This window comes from Phyllobates terribilis, unplaced genomic scaffold (genome assembly GCF_046119375.1).
Source record: "Phyllobates terribilis strain yellow unplaced genomic scaffold, ASM4611937v1 Scaffold_3__8_contigs__length_932513732, whole genome shotgun sequence".
NCBI lineage: Eukaryota > Metazoa > Chordata > Amphibia > Anura > Dendrobatidae > Phyllobates > Phyllobates terribilis.
In genome coordinates this window covers 883,241,458-883,262,273 of record NW_027362763.1, presented here as the reverse complement: position 1 = coordinate 883,262,273, position 20,816 = coordinate 883,241,458, and the positions used below count along the sequence as shown (strand labels likewise).

The 20,816-nt window shown below is 43.8% G+C and overlaps 1 protein-coding gene across 5 annotated transcripts in view; it reads left to right on the top strand.

The window, feature by feature from the left end:
• Positions 1 to 20,816, top strand: part of PLEKHG1 (pleckstrin homology and RhoGEF domain containing G1) — a 276,017-nt gene that overhangs the window by 129,306 nt on the left and 125,895 nt on the right. The window contains exon 1 of one of the 5 annotated variants that reach the window (XM_073672675.1): positions 16,576 to 16,815. The exons of the other annotated variants lie outside the window; for them this stretch is intronic. Within the exon in view, the coding sequence (XP_073528776.1) occupies positions 16,806 to 16,815 (10 nt within the window). The 5' untranslated portion in view covers positions 16,576 to 16,805. Of the gene's footprint in view, positions 1 to 16,575; positions 16,816 to 20,816 lie in introns of those variants that run through there. 5 annotated transcript variants of the gene reach the window in all.

The following is a 20,816-nucleotide window of genomic DNA, read 5'->3' as shown; positions in this document are numbered from 1 at the left end:
GGGGTATGGCCTCAGGGCAGCGGACGTGGATGATGGGGATAGTAGAATTGCTCGCAGGCACCAGGAACCACTCAGAGACGGTGCGGTGTAGTTCAGGGTCTTTACTGGTGGCAAAGGTAGACCCTCCCGGGAGTACTGGCTAGCGATCGGGGCCTGGTCAGTCCGTGAGCAGATAGGATCTCCCCTGGCCAGGCGGAGTTGTAGGCCTCCCCACTAATTGTACTCTTCCTGGCTACCTTGCTAGAAGCGGGTAAAAGTAGCCCACGTCCCTGAGTGTACCGTGTGGTGCTCACCCGTATGGCCGGTGACTCGGGGCCTTCTGGTAGCCTCCGCTCCACGACAGCGGTGCTGGTCCCTTGCGTGTGACCGTGCCTTCGGGTTTCTTGGCCAGAGGACCTGAAATCCCCTGCCGGTCGGTTTCTGCTGCTGGGTATGGCTCAGTCCCCACAGCCTCGGACTCCGTGTCCGGTGAGATCTCTTCAGTCAGGACGAGCTCTACAGCTTCCAGTCTCTGACCCCTTTTATCACTGCTCCCACAGAGCTCCTGATCTTGCTCTCCCTGTATCAGCTCCACTCCAGACCAGACTGTGTCTCTGTCTGGGACTCCTCTTCTTCTCCCTAACCCCGCCTCAGCCCCAGTTTATATAGGGGAAGTTCTTCCCCTCCCAGGACTGGGCAGGAGATGTTGCATGCTTAGGATTCCTGACCAGGAGACCTCCCACCTGCTCACAGATGTAATATTGCTATTACTGTGGTAACCAGACCCCTGGGGTTCCACATATTCTCATTGAATACTTTGTTCTGTACAACGTTGAATGTGCTGCTAACAAAATCACACAAAAATCATCAATGGAAATCAAATTTATTAACCAATGGAGGCCTGGATTTGGAGTCACCCCCTAAATTAAAGTGGAAAAACACTACAGACTGATCCAACTTTGATGTAATGTCCTTAAAACAAGTCAAAATGAGGCTCGGTATTGTGTGTAGCCTCCACATGCCTGTATGACCTCCCTACAACACCTGGGCATGCTCCTGATGAGGTTGCGGATGGTCTCCTGTGGGATCTCCTCCCAGACCTGGACTAAAGCATCCGCCATCTCCTGGACAGTCTGTGGTGCAACGTGACGTTAGTGGATGGAGTGAGACATGATGTCCCAGATGTGCTCAATCGGATTCAGGTCTGGGGAATGGGCGGGCCAGTCCATAGCTTCAATGCCTTCATCTTGCAGGAACTGCTGACGCACTCCAGCCACATGAGGTCTGGCATTGTCCTGCACTAGGAGGAACCCAGGGCCAACCGCACCAGCATATGGTCTCACAAGGGGTCTGAGGATCTCATCTCGGTACCTAATGGCAGTCAGGCTACCTCTGGCGAGCACATGGAGGGCTGTGCGGCCCTCCAATGAAATGCCAGCCCATACCATTACTGACCCACTGCCAAACCGGTCATGCTGAAGGATGTTGCAGGCAGCAGATTGCTCTCCACGGCGCCTCCAGACTCTGTCACGTCTGTCACATGTGCTCAGTGTGAACCTGCTTTCATCTGTGAAGAGCACAGGGCGCCATTCGATGGCAAATGCCAAGCATCCTGCACGGTGTTGGGCTGTGATCGCAACCCCCATCTGTGGACGTCTGGCCCTCATACCACCCTCATGAAGTCGGTTTCTAACCGTTTGCAGGGTTCTGGCAGTGCTCCTCCTGTTCCTCCTTGCACAAAGGCGGAGGTAGCGGTCCTGCTGCTGGGTTGTTGCCCTCCTACGGCCCCTTCTACATCTCCTGGTGTATTGGCTTGTCTCCTGGTAGCGCCTCCAGCCTCTGGACACTACGCTGACAGACACAGCAAACCTTCTTGCCACAGCTCGCATTGATGTGCCATCCTGGATGAGCTGCACTACCTGAGCAACTTCTGTGGATTGTACAGTCCGTCTCATGCTACCACGAGTGTGAAAGCACAACCAACATTCAAAAGTGACCAAATCATCAACCAGAAAGCATTGATACTGAGATGTGGTCTGTGGTCCCCACCTGCAGAACCACTCCTTTATTGAGTGTGTCTTGATAATTGCCAATAATTTCCATGTATTGTCTATTCCATTTGTGTTGCTTCCTAAGTGGACAGTTTGATTTCACAGAAGTTTGATTTACTTGGAGTTATATTCTGTTGTTTAAGTGTTCCCTTTATTTTTTTGAGCAGTGTATATAGTGCTGTGGTTGGTGAAACATGCGTCGCTGACTGAATGGCTTTGTTCAATACTCTAGATTGATTATCTGGATCTATTGGATATTTTCTTTGCTTCACTTTATACTATCGGGTGCCAAGATGTCATATATTTGTAACAAACTTGTCTCGTGTTAACAAAGTAGTCCTGCTGACCACAATTGCTCATTATTGAATCATCACAACACAAAATGACCAATATGTAATGTCTTTATTATCTGTACAAGTCCCCTCTAAAATGTAAAGTGCAGCGGAATATGTTGGTGCTATAGAAATAAAAATTATTATTACTAAAATGAGCCATTGGTCATAAAGTCAGATCTCGCAGCATCATGGTACAGAGCTGGATGAGCTAGACAAATTGATTTATAACTTTGTGGGAAAAGAGTCAGTATACATTTTTTTAATTCTTACTCTTTCTATGCTTAGGAGTCCAGTTGGCGGTCATACTTAGTGATGCTCGTAAAACTGCCATGTGTTGTCATAGGACCACCCTCTTTTGGATCATATTCAAATAGGCAAATATTAGACACATTGTTACTAAAAAATAAGCTTCAATATTTCTGTTACTTAGTATTAGTTGAGAATTATACTGAGTCACACCACAGAGTCTGCTGCATTTTTAATTTGCACTCTTTTATCAAAATTTGGCCCTGGTTTCTCATAAATGTAAATAACAAACATTTTATTAGCAGAAGAAAGAAGCTCTTTTATTCCATTTGACATTTGTTATTGGATATGTAACTCTCGTCTTATTATATACAATTATAAGTAAAGGAAAATGCATGTAGGGCAGCCTGGTGGCTCAGTGGTTAGCACTGCAGCCTTGCAACGCTGTGGTCCTGGGTTCAAATCCCACCAAGGACAACATCGACAAAGAGTTTGCGTGTTTGCGTGGGTTTCCTCCCACACCCCAAAGACATACTGATAGGGAATGCAGATTGTGAGCCAAAATGGGGACAGTGCCCATAATGTCTGTGAAGGGCTGTGGAATTAATGGCGCTATATAAGTGGGTAAAATAAATAAAAATGTGAAGTAAAATAATTGTTATTTATCACTGAACTATGTCAACAACTGAATGATGGTGGGACTGAAAATGTGATTGACAGCTTAGATGGTGAAACAACCAAAATCTTTAACATGTAAAATATTCAAAACTAGCAAAACATATTGATGTTAGCAGTAAATTACTTGTATTGTCATATGGAATATTCAGCTTAAAGCTTTCTGTAAAAAATATAAATGAATTTACAAAAGAAAGTGTTGACAGGTTTAAAGGGACTTTCCACTCTAGTGTTTCCTTCTCATGGACAGAAATATGAAGGCTGCAGTCAATCAGCAACAGTTGATTGGCTGCAGCGGGCACATAGTATTGTTTATGTCAGGAGGCTAAGAGTGGAAACAGGACTGAGCGCAGGGGAGCCGTGCTGATCTGGGAGGTGAGGATAGATTTAGGGGTTATCCAGTCGGGGAGAATCCCTTAAGAACATTGGTAACCTCAAGATTATGGGGAAAATCATTTATGCTAATTATGAAGATATTTCTGTGGGGTTTTTTTGTTATTAAAAAAAGTTCACATTTTGTCGCATGCATGTTTGGTGCAAACATTTGTGATTTTATATTTTACATCACTCTTGCTACTTTTATAAAAGGTGGGAGGGGTTTACCTAGTGGACCAGTTATGGTCTTACTATACGCTAGGCCAGAAAATAGCCAAAATTATTGTGAAAATCTAGATTTCCGTTTATGACGGTGGACAGCCCAAGATGTGCCACATTTGTTAACAGTTGTTGTAGAATAAGTGCACATTAACCCTTTGCTGTCTGCATCCATTCCTGCTCAAGTCTCCATCCAACCTTAAAGTTAATACTTGTTTTCATAGTAATGGGATTTATTTTTGTCTGCTAGAAATATTTAAGGCCAACTATTTATACCTCCTCACATGCCTATCTTATTAGTTCTTTGTAAGCAACTAATCATTTTAGCCATGGCCTCATTTATACTTTTTCTTCTGTGAATGATGACTCTTCTGTGTTTCTGGTGATCAGTAATAAGAAGCAAGCAATATCTTGTAACAAACTATTTTTGTTTTTCTTTTATGTTGCATAAAGTGGCAATGACAGGCGCCTGCAGTTATACTATAAACCTCCCACTGTGTGCACTGATTGCTTGCCCTGTCTCCCTGAATAGATGGAGTCGCTGGAGCCTAAGAGACAATTACTTCAGATCTTACTCAAGCAGAGTGCCATTACAGGAAATGTAATTTACTAAGTAGAGCATTTAATTATATTAACCAATAAGGTGGATGCTGGAAGGCATAGTGCGTGCCGCTGACTTCACGATGTTCACCTTACTTCAATTACTGCAGTGCAATATTCGTAATAGAAATATTATACAGTATATCATCCAACAATATGGTACTATAATTTTTGGGGTTTTATTACCTTTCATTGTTATTGCACAAGATTAACCCCAACTTATTATCAACTACACACTTTATGTTCAGCTGTTCCATAAAGTATCTCTTACTTAGCTAAAGGGGATCTGTCTCCAGGTTTTTTGCTATGTAATCTGAGAGCAGCATAGTATTGGGATGTGGACTGTGATTCCAGCGATGTATCACTTACTGGGCTGCTTGGTGAAGTTTTGATAATATCTGTTTTATCTGCTGTAGATTTAGCAGTTCTCTGAATGCTGAGCTCTGTATAACCCCGCCCACACCATTTATTGGCAGCTTTTGTGTACACTGTGCATAGCCAGAAAGTCCTTCAGTGTTGATGCAAAGTTTTATGGAGAAGGAGGACTACATTTCACAAAACAACTAGCCCTATAGTGATAATCTCCTTCTGATAAAACACTGATTTTATTGAAATTACAACAAGCAGCCTACTAAGTGGCGCATCGCTCGAATCAGGGTCTCTGCCCCTACATCATGCTGATCTCATTACGCAGTAAAAACCTGCTGACCGATTCCGTTTAATGTTTATGTAGGTAGTAGTATTAAAGTCCAAAATCGAACATGCTTGAAAGACATTGTCAGTCCGGTTACTCGTACGCCTTATCAGCGCCATCCTACTCACTAATTTCGCCATCCTGCTACTCCCCGTGTCAGGCCGTCTCTCTGAGCTGCCTCTTGCAGTATTCTTAGCACTGCTACTTCCTCCTCTTGTCTCTACCTGGCTATAGGGAGGCATGGCCAGACTGTGCAAGAATTTAACTCTGCAGAGATTTGCTTCCTTGCTCTATCCACTGTCCACTGCCACCAGGGAATATATATTAGGCAGCTCCTCCTCCACACCTTGCCTGAACTGGGGTTCCTGGCTGCAGTTCCTTCCTAGTACCCTGTCTTGGTGCATTCCTGTTTTGACTCTCCCGTTACTGACCTGGCTTGTGTAACTCGTTTTGGTTTTGTCTGACCTCTCCTCTCCTGACCCCAGCTTCATATTCTGAACCTGTGCTGCCTGCCCCGACCTCGCACTTCCTGACCACATTTCTGTTTATGCGGTCTGTGCTTCACATCTGTGTCTCTGATCCTCTGGTCAACTGCTGCAGGTCCGGGTACTGCCTTGGAGTGGCACCTGGTGGGTACCCTAATTGCCAAAGTCTAACCTCACCATCAGAGGCTCTAGTGAGGACCAGATAGCCACTTAGTTACACCCCTCCAGGTTAAGCCCAGCCAGTGACTCAGTCCACACCCATCGCCATCACAGACATCTCCCCTAACCATCAGTTGGTCAGAACCGCCCATACACATTAGACCGTCCACTGAATCTGTCAATATCGGCAGGTTTGGACGACTTTAGTCTAATATGTCTGGAGGCACTGGGCAAGTGACATAACAAAATTAAAGAAAAAGATTATACATTGTTCCCTAAAACGTAATTTCTGCATCTTGATTGCATAGATTTTTTAGTTTAGTATATAGTTTATACGCTGGCATGTGCATTTACATTGTACCCAATATCTCAGCTGTTAGAGTCATCAGTTTGCACAATTGCCAGCCTTCTGGTAGATCTGTTTATATAGGCCAACTGCCTTGCTGCCAAAAGGGTGTTAAGTTCTTCACATTTTTTAAGCAGCCTTTCCCATCATAATGAATGTACAAGACGTGAGTCCTTTTATCCCTTCAGGTGTCCTTTCCATGTACTGTATATGTGCCTAACAATCTTGGTCATTATGAGTCCGTGTATACAAAACACTATCAATTGATTGAACAACTGTAGCGATGTATGTGCCATATGCTTTACTATAGAAACATAATCCCTGACAGCATATTTTTCAAGACTTGAAGAATTGTTGCTGTACTTGTTTATCCACAGACAAGCTATTCAGTGGCTTCTATGTATGCATCCTCCATAGAGGCTTAGTAAGCAGTAGGTGAATCTCTTATGCATGGAGATATACTAAAAACGACCATAAAGCAGAGTCGTGAGGGAAGGGCATAGATGTTAATATGAGGCACAAGCTTGCTAGTTACAATGAGTACCAATCTTTATGGTTGAAAAATGTACTGTACAAACTTAATGTTTTCAACTCAATGGAGCCACAGACTTGATCATTACAAGGTATAAACCTATATAGCCTTTATGTAGCACAGCAATGGCAGTTTAGGGGTTTTACGCTTACTGTGAAAAATAATGTTCCTTCAATCGCACCGGCAGTCAATAATGCAATTGTGGCCACTATACACCATACAAAATGGGTCTTAGTCCCTGTGGTACTATTCACTTTCTCACTTGATTGTATCTGACAGCTCATGTCTTGGCTGGAACTCTACTAACTCTAACTCTTTGGCACTCAAAACTGTAGATCCCAACCTATTAGACAAGCTGGAAATTTCTACCCTGCCTGGCACTTTCACCATCAGAACTTGGTGCTTCATTAGTTGTGAATCTTTTTTAGACAGCGTTCACTGTTCAGTTGTATCACTCCCTAACAAATGTCACAAAATCACCTGTATTTATAGCCTGAATTCCTTCTCTATCAGGGGCAATGTGGCACCATGGTTGGCTTCTACACATGGACTATTGAACCAATGTCTCGCAACAGTGTAGTAGGTGATAACACAAATAATATCATAGAAGAACATTGCTGTATACCTCAGCATAAAATTAACAGCGTCTGTCATCATTATTAATTTTTAAGTGAAAGTTGACTGCAACAAAAAAAGCCATAATATATGGAGCAGAAAAGCATGAGGGCATCTCAACAGCATTTTCCAGGACACTAAAATATATTGGTGTCTAACTTTGCATTTCTAACACAATGAAGAAGTGCTGCAAAAAGTGGTTATATAATCACCTGTTGCTACTCTCTCCAGTGTCCAGACGTCACTGAGAAGAGGAGAAGAACAGCGCTGGACACCGGAGAGAGCAGGTGTAGGTGAGTATATTAATACACTCACAATACATTACATGTACATATACACACATTTAATGAATAAAAAAACTTGGGAGGGATTCTTAACATAGTCATCTTGTGAAGTTATAGATTCATTGTTACAGGCTGGACAAGAGGGCATACATTTTGATAGAGGCAGGTGAATATATCCCTACCCAGCTAATAATGATGTCAAGTTGAGTTGAACAAACCAACCTAAACAAGAAATACAGGTCTTTAACTGAAGATATAGTGGCTTTCAAGAGCTATTATAACACTATTATACTAATAATATAATAGTTATGTGTAGATGGGTACTTGGATATTGACATGTGAACACAATCACCAACTCTAAGAGATTAGTTAAATCTTTACCATGGGCGATCCATTTCTCGCAACCATTTGGGAGAGCCATAGCGTCTTCCATAGTTCAGAAAAAAGGAAGCAGGGAGGCTTTAGATTTGGAGGATCTTCCCTGTGTCCCACTAATACTATTCGATCCTACTTCTGGCAGAAACTATACAGCTCTCACATTGATTGTTCACATGACTGAAAACAAGATGTAAAATGCTAATGAGAACTGAGCCTTTTATTAGGAGACATTTTTTTATTCTCCTTGACAAATAGAAAGCCAAGGGTCATGATTAGTGAAATTATTAAGAGAGATCTGGTCAAATATTTTACACACATTTCAGTCGTGTGGCTCTAATGTTATTTATTATTGACTTATATAGGCGTACTTTAAGGGTAATGTTCCCAACTAAAAGACTCCAATTGACCAATCTAACAGAACCCTTAGCTCTATGGAGAGGACTAATTTTACTTATCTTCAATCTATTTTCTAGATCACACCCTCCCATCTTAGCCCACGACAAGGAGTCATCCTCTCTCACTTCTTCTGGTTAGGAGCCTTCTGTTCCTTCTATACAACCACAAGAGCTTGGTCTGTTAGGTGACAAGATTGTATTGCCAATCACTAAGACAGGAAGTCTTGTCATTTGATAGAAGCAGACAGGAAGATCTCTTCTGGAGCAGAAGGGACATCCCACAGGAAGATGACTGTAATCATCTTACATGTCCTTTATAAAGAATTTCCTTCCTAGACTAGGTCAAAACCAGGTTTTGTCTGTAGTGATGATATATTCCAGAAAAACCATTGGAACACATCATTCTGAAGGAAACTCCTACAGAACCATCCACTGTTTTCAGTCACTTTAGACCCTGGCCTCAATTCTAACAGTGTATGTCTTTCAGACATGGAGGAAAATGTGTCAGATCATGGTTTTTTTTGCATGTCTGAAAAAGATGAGCACTACCAAAATAGAAAGCCAGACAGTGCCCAAGTTGACTGCATCAGTCTCATAATAGTCAATGGCTCCATCGGGGCTACTGTCGGACTCTTGTTCATTGGGGATTCCAGCTGAAACCATGACACAGAGCTCAGAGGAGAGAACTAAGATGTCTTCTTGTCCATCTGCTGGTTCCATCACACCTGAAGAGCATCCAAAGATTTATGGACAGTATAAAAGCCTAATTGTCCATCCTAATTGTGACATGCACATTCCCTTTATGCTCCATCAGTGAACCATGGATGATTTATAGTGATAACATGTTCTCAATGAGAAGTGCTAGGAAACACACATTCACACTCATGCTCTGTATTTTTTTAGTCATGCTTTCAGATGACAAGTAGAAAATGTGCTACTTGTGAGTACTTAAAAGGCAGGGTGGCGGGTGGTTACATTATCTTAGAGAGTATGTGACATAGAGCATGTGCTCCGAGTCCTGCCACCAAATGAAGGCTGACTCCACCGCTCACCTTTTTAGTATGTTTATATAAGGCTTATTCAGCTAAATGACATAAGGAAAAACATTCTTGCAGTGTAATTGAAGGCACCATATGGTCTAAGAACTGGCTCAGTGGAGCATAAGCTTCTTGTGCTGTGTCTTACAATATAAGAAAGTAGTGCAATAACTGTGTTGCACTGTTCCATCATTGTACATTAAAGTGAAGCTCGACCTTGAAACTTCTCTAAGCCAAATATTATCAGCAGTTTAAAATATTTATCTATTACCCCAACTGAAAATCCAACTCCACATGGAGACCTTTTTTAACCATTTTTTCTACTTACTAATTTATTGTGCATGTCTTTTTTCCTGCCAGGCAGTTGATCTGCTTTGATTGATTTCATTAGATTGCAGCAGCCATTTACTGGGCTGCCTGCTGCAGTTTTGATAAAATCAATGTTTTATAAACAGTTTATCACTAGGGATCTAGTAAATCTGCTGCTATGTAGTCCTCCCTATTCATGACCCGGCTCCCACCATTGATTGTCAGTTTTCTGCCTATGCACAGTGTATACTGAAAGCAGCCAAACAGTGGTGTGGGCGGGGTTATACAGAACTCAGCATCCAGAGAATCGGTTGATCCGCAGCAGAGAAAACTGTGACATACTCAATAATTATCAAGCAGGTGAGACAGATACTTTGAATTGTCGTCTTTTAAGAGGGGCATAGCAAATTGTACTGAAAAATACCACGCTAGCTGTGTGACATATTTAACATTGTGTTATGAGGGTGTTATCACTCAAATATTTTTTTATAACTTTATTTTTTTTACAAAAAATTTATGAAAAAAAAACAAGCATTTTACAGGTGTTTGTTTTTTTCTGCTGTTTTTGTTGCTTTTTTTTTAATTTTTATGTTACGGTAATATGCACATGGTGTCTTTTTCAGGTGGAATCTGCCTGAAAAAGAACCACCAAGGCGCTCCATAAAATGAGAATAGCACACAGCAATGGCAAAACAACATTGCTGTGTACATGTTGCATCTTATGTCAATCCTTTTAAACGCTTCAGTTTTCGGAAATCCTGAAGTGGAAACAAGAAGTGACATGCTCCTTCTGAGGCAGCTTCCGCTCAGAAACCATCCACTTTTTATACTTAAAGTGTCACCAATGTTTTAGTTTTTATTTCTCAAATCAATAGTACATAGGAAAATTAGCAGCAGTAATATATCTTATCAGAGAAGTCTGCTTCTTTCTCCTCCTGGACTCCCAATTCACGGATAAAACGTCTAAAATCTCTATCCAGTGAAGACAGATTTTTCCATTGCTGAAATTGGATATGACAGATGGTGCTCTTGAATCTCTATGGAAAGGGATAGGAAGCATGAGAAGCTAGAGGCAGACATATTCTGCTGCAAGTTCTCCAGAAACTACAGTTACGGTCCAGCATAGAACTTTATAAGCACCAACTGTCATCTCCTATCTCAGTAATGGGAAAATCTGTATTCACTGAAGACACATGTTACCTGTATTAAGAATTTTGACAATTAATGATCAGTCCTGGTGGAGAAAGAAGCAGATTTCTCGGATAAGGATATGCAGCATCAAAAACTCGCCTAACTCATCATGGGCACACAGCCTATTCTTATTTTCAAGAATACTATTCATTTATTAAATAAAAATTTAAACAACGGTAACTCTTTGACAATATAGAATAGAGTCGCCACAAGAACAGCGGCAAAGCCACCAAGAAATCCTGTACAGGAGAATGACCCTCAACATTTTTCTGATGCGGCTTCACCTGGGAAAACTTGGCGGCTGTGTTGGTGTCTAAAAGATTCTGTGTGCACACAGTCTTAGAATATTTATATTTTTATTATGCCTTCTTTTTTATTATTTTTTTTTTTACAAGTCATGTGATTTTTTTGACCATATGCTACCTAGATTTCGTATAGCATCACATACTATTATGATAAAAAAAATGCAGGTGGAATCTGCCTGTACACATACCTTAAAGGAAAGGTGACGAAAAGAGAAGTTACGCCTAAATAAATTGCTACACATCCACCATTAAAGCACCACTTTTCTTTTATTTTACCGCTGGAGTGGTGCTTCATATCTAAGTCCCCTGCTCCCTGTCTTACAATCACCTTCCAGCATTTTCATCAGTTTTCTGATCAGCTGTCATGTGCCACTAACAGCTGAGGGAGGAATTGCGATACACCCGCGGCTGTTAACATGTTAAATGTTGCTGTCAATCTCGGATAGTGGCATTTAACATGATCTCGTCGGAAGCCCATCGGTACCCCTGTCACATGATCGCAGGACACCAATGGGTTGGCATGAAAACCGGAGGTCTACAGGAGACCTCCGTGCTTATCATTGCAGATCTTCTATGAGCGCTGCCCAGTGGTCGACGTTCATAGGAGATGATAATTTCTGCTACACATAGCAGGGCTGCAGCCCTGCTATGTGTAGCACAAGCAATCAGATGATTATAGCTTCAAGTCTCCTAAGCAGACTATTAAAGAAAGTAAAAAGTGTAAAAAAAAGTTTTTAAAAATTTAAAAAAATATAAAAGTTCAAATCACCCTCCTTTTGCCCTATTCAAAATAAAACAATAAAAAAATAATATATACACATATTTTGTATCGTTGCGCTCAAAATCACCCAATCTATCAAAATCTAAAAATAATTCATTCGATCGGTAAACAGGGTAACAAGAAAAAAATTCAAGATGCCAGAATTACAGTTTTTGGTCGCCGCAACCTTGCAATAAAATGCAATAACAGGCAATCAAAACATCGTATCTACCCCAAAATGGTATCAATAAAAATGTCAGCTCAGCGTGCAAAAAATAAGCCCTCACTCGGCCCCAGATCACAAAACATGGAGAAACTACAAGTCTTGGAAAATGGCAACATTTTTTTTTCCCCCACAAATTTTGGATTTTTTTTCACCACTTAAATTAAAAAGACCCTCTACATGTTTGGTGTCTGCGAACTTGTAATGACCTGGAGAATGATAATGGCAGGTCAGTTTTAGCATTTAGTGAACAAGGTAAAAAAAAAAAAAAAAAAATTGTGGAATTGCACTTGTTTTGCAGTTTCACCGCACTTGAAATTTTGTTCCCGTTTTTCAGTACACTATATGGTAAAATCAATGGAGTTGTTCAAAAGTACAACTCATCCCGCAAAAAAAAAAAAACAAGCCCTCATACGGCCATATTGATGGAAAAATAAAAAAGCTATGGCTCTGGGAAGAAGGGGAGCAAAAAACGAAAATGCAAAAACGGAAAATCCCAAGGTGGTGAAGGGGTTAAATAGAAAAGCCTTTTTTATGAGGAAACCTAATAAAAATGAAAAAAAAAAAAGTAAATTAACAGAAACTAAAAACGATTAAAAACTGCATGAAGTTCAACGTCTCGGCCCCTAAAAATATTTTCTTTGAGGCCAGAAACCTCCCTATACACATAACCAATTAGATATTATAAGAGATGCAATCAAAATATACAAAACTTCATCTTCAGGGGCATTTTGTTCAATATTTTTCTTGCAGTTTTGGCGCTTTTTTATGTGTTTTTTCACTGTTCTTCTGTCTCTATTTATGCATGTACTTAAAGTTCTGTGGAAAAAAATATCATTCTATGTTGCCATCAAAAATGCTGAAAAAACACTGATGCAAATTTTGGTGCATTTTTTCAGCGTTTTTTTTACCACCCATTACTTCCTATGGGTGAAAAACCGCTGAAAGAAGTGACATGCTCTATTTTCCAAAAAAAACAAGCAAGGCACAAAAATGCAGAGCAAAAAAAAAAACCATGATGTGTGAACAGAGAATTCTGGTTTCTCACAGACTTTTCTGGTACTGCAAAAGGCAGCTGAAAATTTGCATAAAAATCTGCTGCAAAAAACGCTGGAAAAACCATGATGTTTGAACATAGCCTTAAAGGGGTTTTCCCAAGAACAAAAGTTAATTTTAAAAATTGTATCTGACCATGTACGGAACATACCACAGCTCCTGGGCAGGGGAGGAAGCAAACGACAATACAGATATTACAGCAGGGGATCACAGAGGATTCATTTTGTGAGGTAAAATATTGTTTAAAAACAGGGAGTGAAATATTTTACCTCACAAAATGAATCCTCTGTGATCCCCAGCTGTAATATCTGTATTGTCGTTTGCTTCCTGCCCTGCCCAGGAGCTGTGGTATGTTCCGTACACGGTCAGACAGACAATTTTTAAAATTAACTTTTGCTCATGGGAAATCCCTTTAAGCACTTCACTGCTAAAGACATAGGGACCCAGCAGTCAGTGTGTTCTTTACAAACATGGAGTGCGGCAATGAAACCCCCGGCCATTATCCCTGATTGCTTCCACACAGGGCCGGCGTCAGCACCCGGGCAAATGCCAGGGCCCTGAGCAGGCAGAGGGGCCCACTGGCGGTCGCGCACCCCGCTGGGCTATGGGCGGAGGAGAGCGGTGTCAGCGCCCGCCCTTCTCCGCCGCTTGCTCAGGGCCCCGGCAGCCCGATACTTACCTCTCCCCGTGCCTCCGCAGATCCGCTGTCTTCCTGCTCTGCGCTCCCTGTGACGTCTCAGGTCAGAGGGCGCGGTGACGTCTTTTCACCGCGCCCTCCCCTGAGCCGTCACAGGGAGCGCTGAGCGGGAAGACGCCGACAACGCTGGAGTTCGGAGCTGAGCAGCGGGCAGCAGGTAGCAGGTGAGGAGAAGGGAGGTGAGTATTTGATTTTTTTTTTTTAATGTATGGAGGCATGGGGCAGTATAAAGAGGGGGGGGGGACATCCTGCATGGGGCATTATATAGAGGGGGGGGCAGCCTGCATGGGGCATTATATAGAGGGGGGGGCAGCCTGCATGGGGCATTATATAGAGGGGGGGGACAGCCTGCATGGGGCATTATAAAGAGAAAGGGGGGGGGCATCCTGCATGGGGCATTATAAAGAGAAGGGGGGGGGCATCCTGCATGGGGCATTATATAGAGGGGGGGGGCATCCTGCATGGGGCATTATATAGAGGGGGGGGCATCCTGCATGGGGCATTATATAGAGGGGGGGCAGCCTGCATGGGGCATTATATAGAGGGGGGGGACAGCCTGCATGGGGCATTATATAGAGGGGGGGGACATCCTGCATGGGGCATTATATAGAGGGAGGGGGACATCCTGCATGGGGCATTATATAGAGGGGGGGGCAGCCTGCATGGGGAATTATATAGAGGGGGGGGCATCCTGCATGGGGCATTATATAGAGGGGGGGGCATCCTGCATGGGGCATTATATAGAGGGGGGGGGACATCCTGCATGGGGCATTATATAGAGGGGGGGCAGCCTGCATGGGGCATTATATAGAGGGGGGGACAGCCTGCATGGGGCATTATATAGAGGGGGGGGACATCCTGCATGGGGCATTATATAGAGGGGGGGCAGCCTGCATGGGGCATTATATAGAGGGGGGGCAGCCTGCATGGGGCATTATATAGAGGGGGGGACAGCCTGCATGGGGCATTATATAGAGGGGGGGGGGACATCCTGCATGGGGCATTATATAGAGGGGGGGGACAGCCTGCATGGGGCATTATAAAGAGAAGGGGGGGGGCATCCTGCATGGGGCATTATAAAGGGGGGGGGACATCCTGCATGGGGCATTATATAGAGGAGGGGGGGAACAGCCTGCATGGGGCATTATAAAGAGAAGGGGGGGCATCCTGCATGGGGCATTATAAAGGGGGGGACGACATCCTGCATGGGGCATTATAAAGGGGGGGCAGCCTGCATAGTGCATTATGTGGGGGGGAACAGCCTGCATGGAGCATTATAAGGGGGGGCAGCCTGTATGGGGCATTATGTGGGGGGTAACAGCCTGCATGGAGCATTAAAAGGGGGGGCCTGTATGGGGCATTATGTGGGGGGTAACAGCCTGCATGGAGCATTATAAGGGGGGGACAGCCTGTATGGGGCATTATGTGGGGGGTAACAGCCTGCATGCAGCATTATATGGGGGCCAGTATCCTGTATGGAGAGTTATAAGGGGACCGGTATCCTGTATGGAGCGTTATAAGGGGACCGGTATCCTGTATGGAGCGTTATATGGGGGCCAGTATCCTGTATGGAGTTTTATAAGGGGACCAGTATCCTGTATGGAGCGTTATATGGGGGCCAGAATCCTGTATGGAGCTTTATAAGGGGACCAGTATCCTGTATGGAGCGTTATATGGGGGCCAGTATTCTGTGTGGAGCATTATATGGGGGCCAGTATCCTGTATGAAGCGTTATATGAGGGCCAGTATTCCGTATGGAGCCTTATATGGGGGCCAGTATTCTGTGTGGAGCGATTCACCGGTTTCTGAGCTATTGTGGAATTTACAATAGATATCACTCATGTAATGTAAGAAGTGAAATCTTTGCATTGTACTATATATATATATATATATATATATATATATATATATATATATATATATATATATATATTCTCCGCTGTATCTCTGCATCATGAATCGTGGTATGTGTTAAAGGGGCCCACTGAGACTCTTTCGCCCGGGGCCCAGAAAAACCTGGAGCCGGCCCTGCTTCCACACACGGCGCTTAAGAGCGAGACCTAATTGCTTTTACTGATGCTTACTGTATGTTAACTGTCTAATAAAACCAATCTATTAATTCTGTGGGAAATCATCGATTAGCAAATCTGCATTATGTTAATGAGCCTCGTTACCTTTCAGGGCGAAGCGCATTTTTTAACCATTAAAATTAAATTCCTTTTTTTTTTAGCGTATCGAGTAGAATAGAGAAAGACGGGACAATGAAGTGAACCCTTTCCCTTTCTAACATGTGTCGCTTTGTGCTGGAACAATGGCAGAGAGAGGTTTCCACAGAGATTATGGTTTGAAAAGTGAGCATGTCGCCTAATGGCTGTTGTCATAGGCCCGGGCTGACAGACATAAGACCATTGGCTAGGCCTTCAAGCCTTCGCTGCACTTTGCATCTCACAGCTCAATGTGCCGCATTGTTCATCTCTTAGAAAAAGTTCCTGGGCAGCTGCAAATATGTCTGCGCTGGGTGAGAGAGACGGATTGGGAACTGGCAGCTTTTCTTAGTGGTGGGAGGGATAGGCCGGGGGAGGGGAGGCCTGACTATTCACTTTTACAATCTCAAACAGGTTGGGTATGTTCTACCACTCATATGGTCTCTGCTTGTCTTGTGGAGAGTTCCTCCAGGGGGATTTGTCTATGTTGGCCAGAAGAAAGCTGAGCTTTTCTAAAATCCTCTTGGAATGCTAAAATTGACTCCGTTTTCAGTATAAAACACCTATGGGTGAACTACACAGCGATGTGAATGTATAGGCACAATACACGGCTATTCCCTTATGAGCGAATCTCATTTCTGCATCTGAAACCAAAATGCCTACAGGTGAGTAGTACCTTATTGTAGGAGGGCGACCTAGTTTTTGCACTGGATTATATGTTGCATTTTTCATTTTCTTTGTATCTGTTGTAGTTATTCTTTTATGTTTGGGTTAATATTTGAGAATGGCTGTCAAAGCAATTAAAGATTCCCAAGTATCAAAGTTTTAGACCCTTTGTTAGCCGGCTTCTGCCCCAATCATCTTTAACTTAAAAGGAACAGGTTTAATGGGAGGAGGTACATCTTGTAGTTACACTTCTTATTTTTGGATTTAATGTGAAATTTTGCTGTCTTTTTCTAGAATATGCTCTGATATTGTCTGCCGCCTGTTGTGCATAATTGTCATCATTTTAAAGATTAGCCGCAATGATCTTTTGTAGCAAATGGGTAATTATTTGCAAACGCATTCAAGGATCGGGTGGCTTCTGAGCCATCATAGCCTCCTGCAGGGTTTTAATTAGGGACGTTTGCAGTAACTTTCCTGTTCATTTGCATTTCTATCGCCCGCTTATGCAATTTGCTCACTGGTCCAGATTTTTCAGTTACGTAGAAAGACACTAGTGAGCCTACTGGCAGCTATAATAGTAATGTGTATGGTGCATAGTACTGGTCTACTGCCACTAATAAGTATGGTGTAGTATCTAATACAGATGAGCTTGCGGTAATGTGCTATTACTCTTGCTCTCTTATTATGCACCACAGCGCTATACAGACATAATAATCTTTTTATTTATATAGCGCCAACGTATTCCGCAGCGCTTTACAATTCAGACAATTTGCAGACATTATGGGCACTGTCCCAATCGGGGGTCACAACCTACGTTCCCTATCAGAATGTCTTTGGAGTGTGGGAGGAAACTGGAGAACCCAGAGGAAACCCACATAAACACGGGGAGAACATACAAACTCCTTGCAGATGTTGTCCTTGGTGGGATTTGAACCCAGAGGACCCGAGCGCTGCAAGGCTACAATGCTAACCGCTGAGCCACCATGCTGTCCATATCATATTATAACTTGTGGTTTTCTAAAATTAATAAAGAAACTGTTAAAAAAAAAAAACAGCTTCTGCTCTACTTTTAAACCATGTTCACATTGTGCATTTGCTGTATAGTGAAACAGATGAGATTTCAACTATTTTCATGCAGTGTCTGCAAGGTGGAAAATTAAACCGCTGAAATGCTAATTTACTGCAACATCCACATGGAACACATGAAAGTTTGCTGCAGAAAAATCCTCACGTGTGAACATACTCCTTAAAGAGTTAACTTTTTTTTGCCAGCTTGCCACTTGTTTCTGTCCAACACCCTCCTGACACTTGTCCTGGCTGACACCGTTTTTATATCACGTTTTATAGTGGTCTGCTATGGTGGTGCCAGGTTATGCCTCCTGTTAATCACTTTATTGCTTGCTTTTCACCTCTTTGTTTCTGTGCTCAGTGTATCTCCCCTATTTATAGCCTGGAACTTTACTTTGATAGCTTTGTTTAGACACTTTATGAATTAAGTGTTAAAGGACGGGTTGTCCTTTCCATCCATACCCAGTTGGTGGTCTTTTGCTTAGTGCAGGACCCCTGTCCAGATTCCATAAGCACAATGTCCACTGCTGTTTTTATGCTTCTCTGTATATGTGAACACTGTCCTATTCCTAGTACTGTGGCCCTCATGCAGAATTTCATCTATACTGTCATGTGCCTTATTATCCACTTTATCTTAATTGTTCAGAATTTAATAGTGCTTTAAAATGTTGCACAATTTGTCAGCATTCTCCACTTACCACTGCCTTTCCAGAAGAAATTGTGGACCATCACACAATAAACTGATGCTGTCTGTTTTTGCCATTTTAGTTTTTGACTGGGGAGGTCCAGGGTGCTATTTTTCTTACATCTAGTCCCATCGTTATAGGATAAGCTTATAAGGATCCAAGTATATTAACTATGTTTAGTATCTGAGAGGGGCATAGATTCGGATGAGGGGCAAGGGGTGTGGTGCCAACAAGTCCCTATGAGGGCTCAGCCAGATGGCTGTATAAATTGGAGCAAGATAAGAAAGCAGTGCACCGACTGACCGGCGGCTCTCCTAACCCAAGTGTGACAGTTGCATAGAAATACATGAAGCTGTCACGCTAAAGCCGGAGAGCCTCCGGTCAGTCCATGTACTGCTTTCTGATTTCACTCTGATTTATATGAACATCTGACTGTGCCCTGTGCGCGATTTATTAAGGCTAGCTTTTTACACTTAATGATGGACGAGCAGGAATAAGATGCACCTAATTCATTATTAGGCGCATGCTACTTAATGATTTTGGCGCATTTTATCACTGGCGTGTGTTTACTTATATCCAGCCAGAAATGGTACTCTAGTCGGGAACTGGAGTCACATTTATACAGTAAGTTACACCACTAGTTTTCATAAATTTATTGAGCTGACTTGGATTCTTCTTTTCTCACCCCATCTTCACTCACTTTAGTGTAACTTGCCAAAACTGGAAAAAAAAAGTGCCAAATTTGAAGGTGATTTGTCGTGATGTCAGCGTAGGGTCACGTGATGCCTGTGAGCAGCCAAGGATAGCGCCACTCACAGGCAGAAACAGCAACGTAAGGTATTTACAAAAATCCTTAGGGGCCCCGGGGGGGGGGGATACATTGGGGGTGGGGGGTAATATAAAGTACTGGACAACTTCTTTAATTAAAGGGGTTTTCTGTGAATAGAATTATTCAGTCTATTGACCAGCACCAATGTAAACTGCAAGAGATGCTCAGTTTACTGACTGGCTGCAGTGGTCAGGCTCGGACTGGCCCACTGGGGAAAAGATGAATCCCCTGGTGGGTCCATGTACAGGAGTGAGCCTTCTACCAACCTGTACAAGCTGTAGTGCCGGCGTCCCTGCCCTCTGCTAGGCAGGGACGCTGTTCCCCTCACTGCTCTGCTCCGTGCCCGGCGTCCCTCTCCCGCTCTGCTGGCAGCGCGCGCTCCTTCCCGGCCACTGTGCTTAGGGCGCGCGCGCGCGCCCTCCCTCCCTCTTAAAGGGGCCGCGCGCGCCGTCCTAAGGAGTCCCCGGCCAATGGCCGGAGGACTTTACCATATATAAGGCACCTCCTCCAAAATGGAGGTGCCCGAGCAATGTTGTTGCACCGTTCTACTCTGCTTCAGCCCTCAGGTCCCGTTGCCAGTTACCTGCCAGTTACCTGCCAGATTCCTGCCAGCTTGCTGTCCTAATCCTGCCTGATTTCCTGTTACCTGCCTGCCTGCCTGAGGTCCGACGGTCTGCCTTACAACTCCGGTCAGTCTGTCTATGGACCTGCTTGCCCGCTCACCTGGTAGCGCTTCTCCGCTACCTGCCTGCTTGCCTGCCCGGAGGCTCCGCTGTCACGTGCTGTGACCACCAGCTATTCCAGACTCTTGCCCGCTCACCTGGGAGCGCTTCTCCACTACCTGCCTGCTTGCCTACCTGGAGGCTCCGCCGTCACGTGCTGTGACCACCTGCTATTCCAGAGACTCTCGCTTGCTCACCTGGGAGCACACATCCTCCATCTGCCTTGCTAGCCTACCTGGAGGTTCAGCCATCACAGGTCGTACCTACCCCTTACCTAGAGACTGCCCCGGTCACTTGCCGTGACCTCCAGCCCGTTCTTCCAGAGACTGCCCCGGTCACTTGCCGTCACCTCCTGCTCGTACACCCAGAGACTGTCCCGGTCACCTGCTGTGACTGCCTGCCTGGTCGCCACCCGCTCCCTTACAAGGACCGCTCCCTTGTATAGTAGCCCAGAGGTTCCGCCTCCCAGACCCGTTACAGTTTGCTCGGGCCATGGAACCCGGTGGCACCCAAGCTCCCTCACTCTCGGACCTGTGTCATGAACTGTCCCGTCAAAGGTCCCAACAGGAGTCCATCCTGGGTCACCTGCGGAATGTCAATACTCGCCTGGACACTCTGACTGTTCCACCAACAACCTCCGCCAGTGCCATGTCTCGCAATCCGGCAGCTCCGCTGTCCACTAACACCATGATATC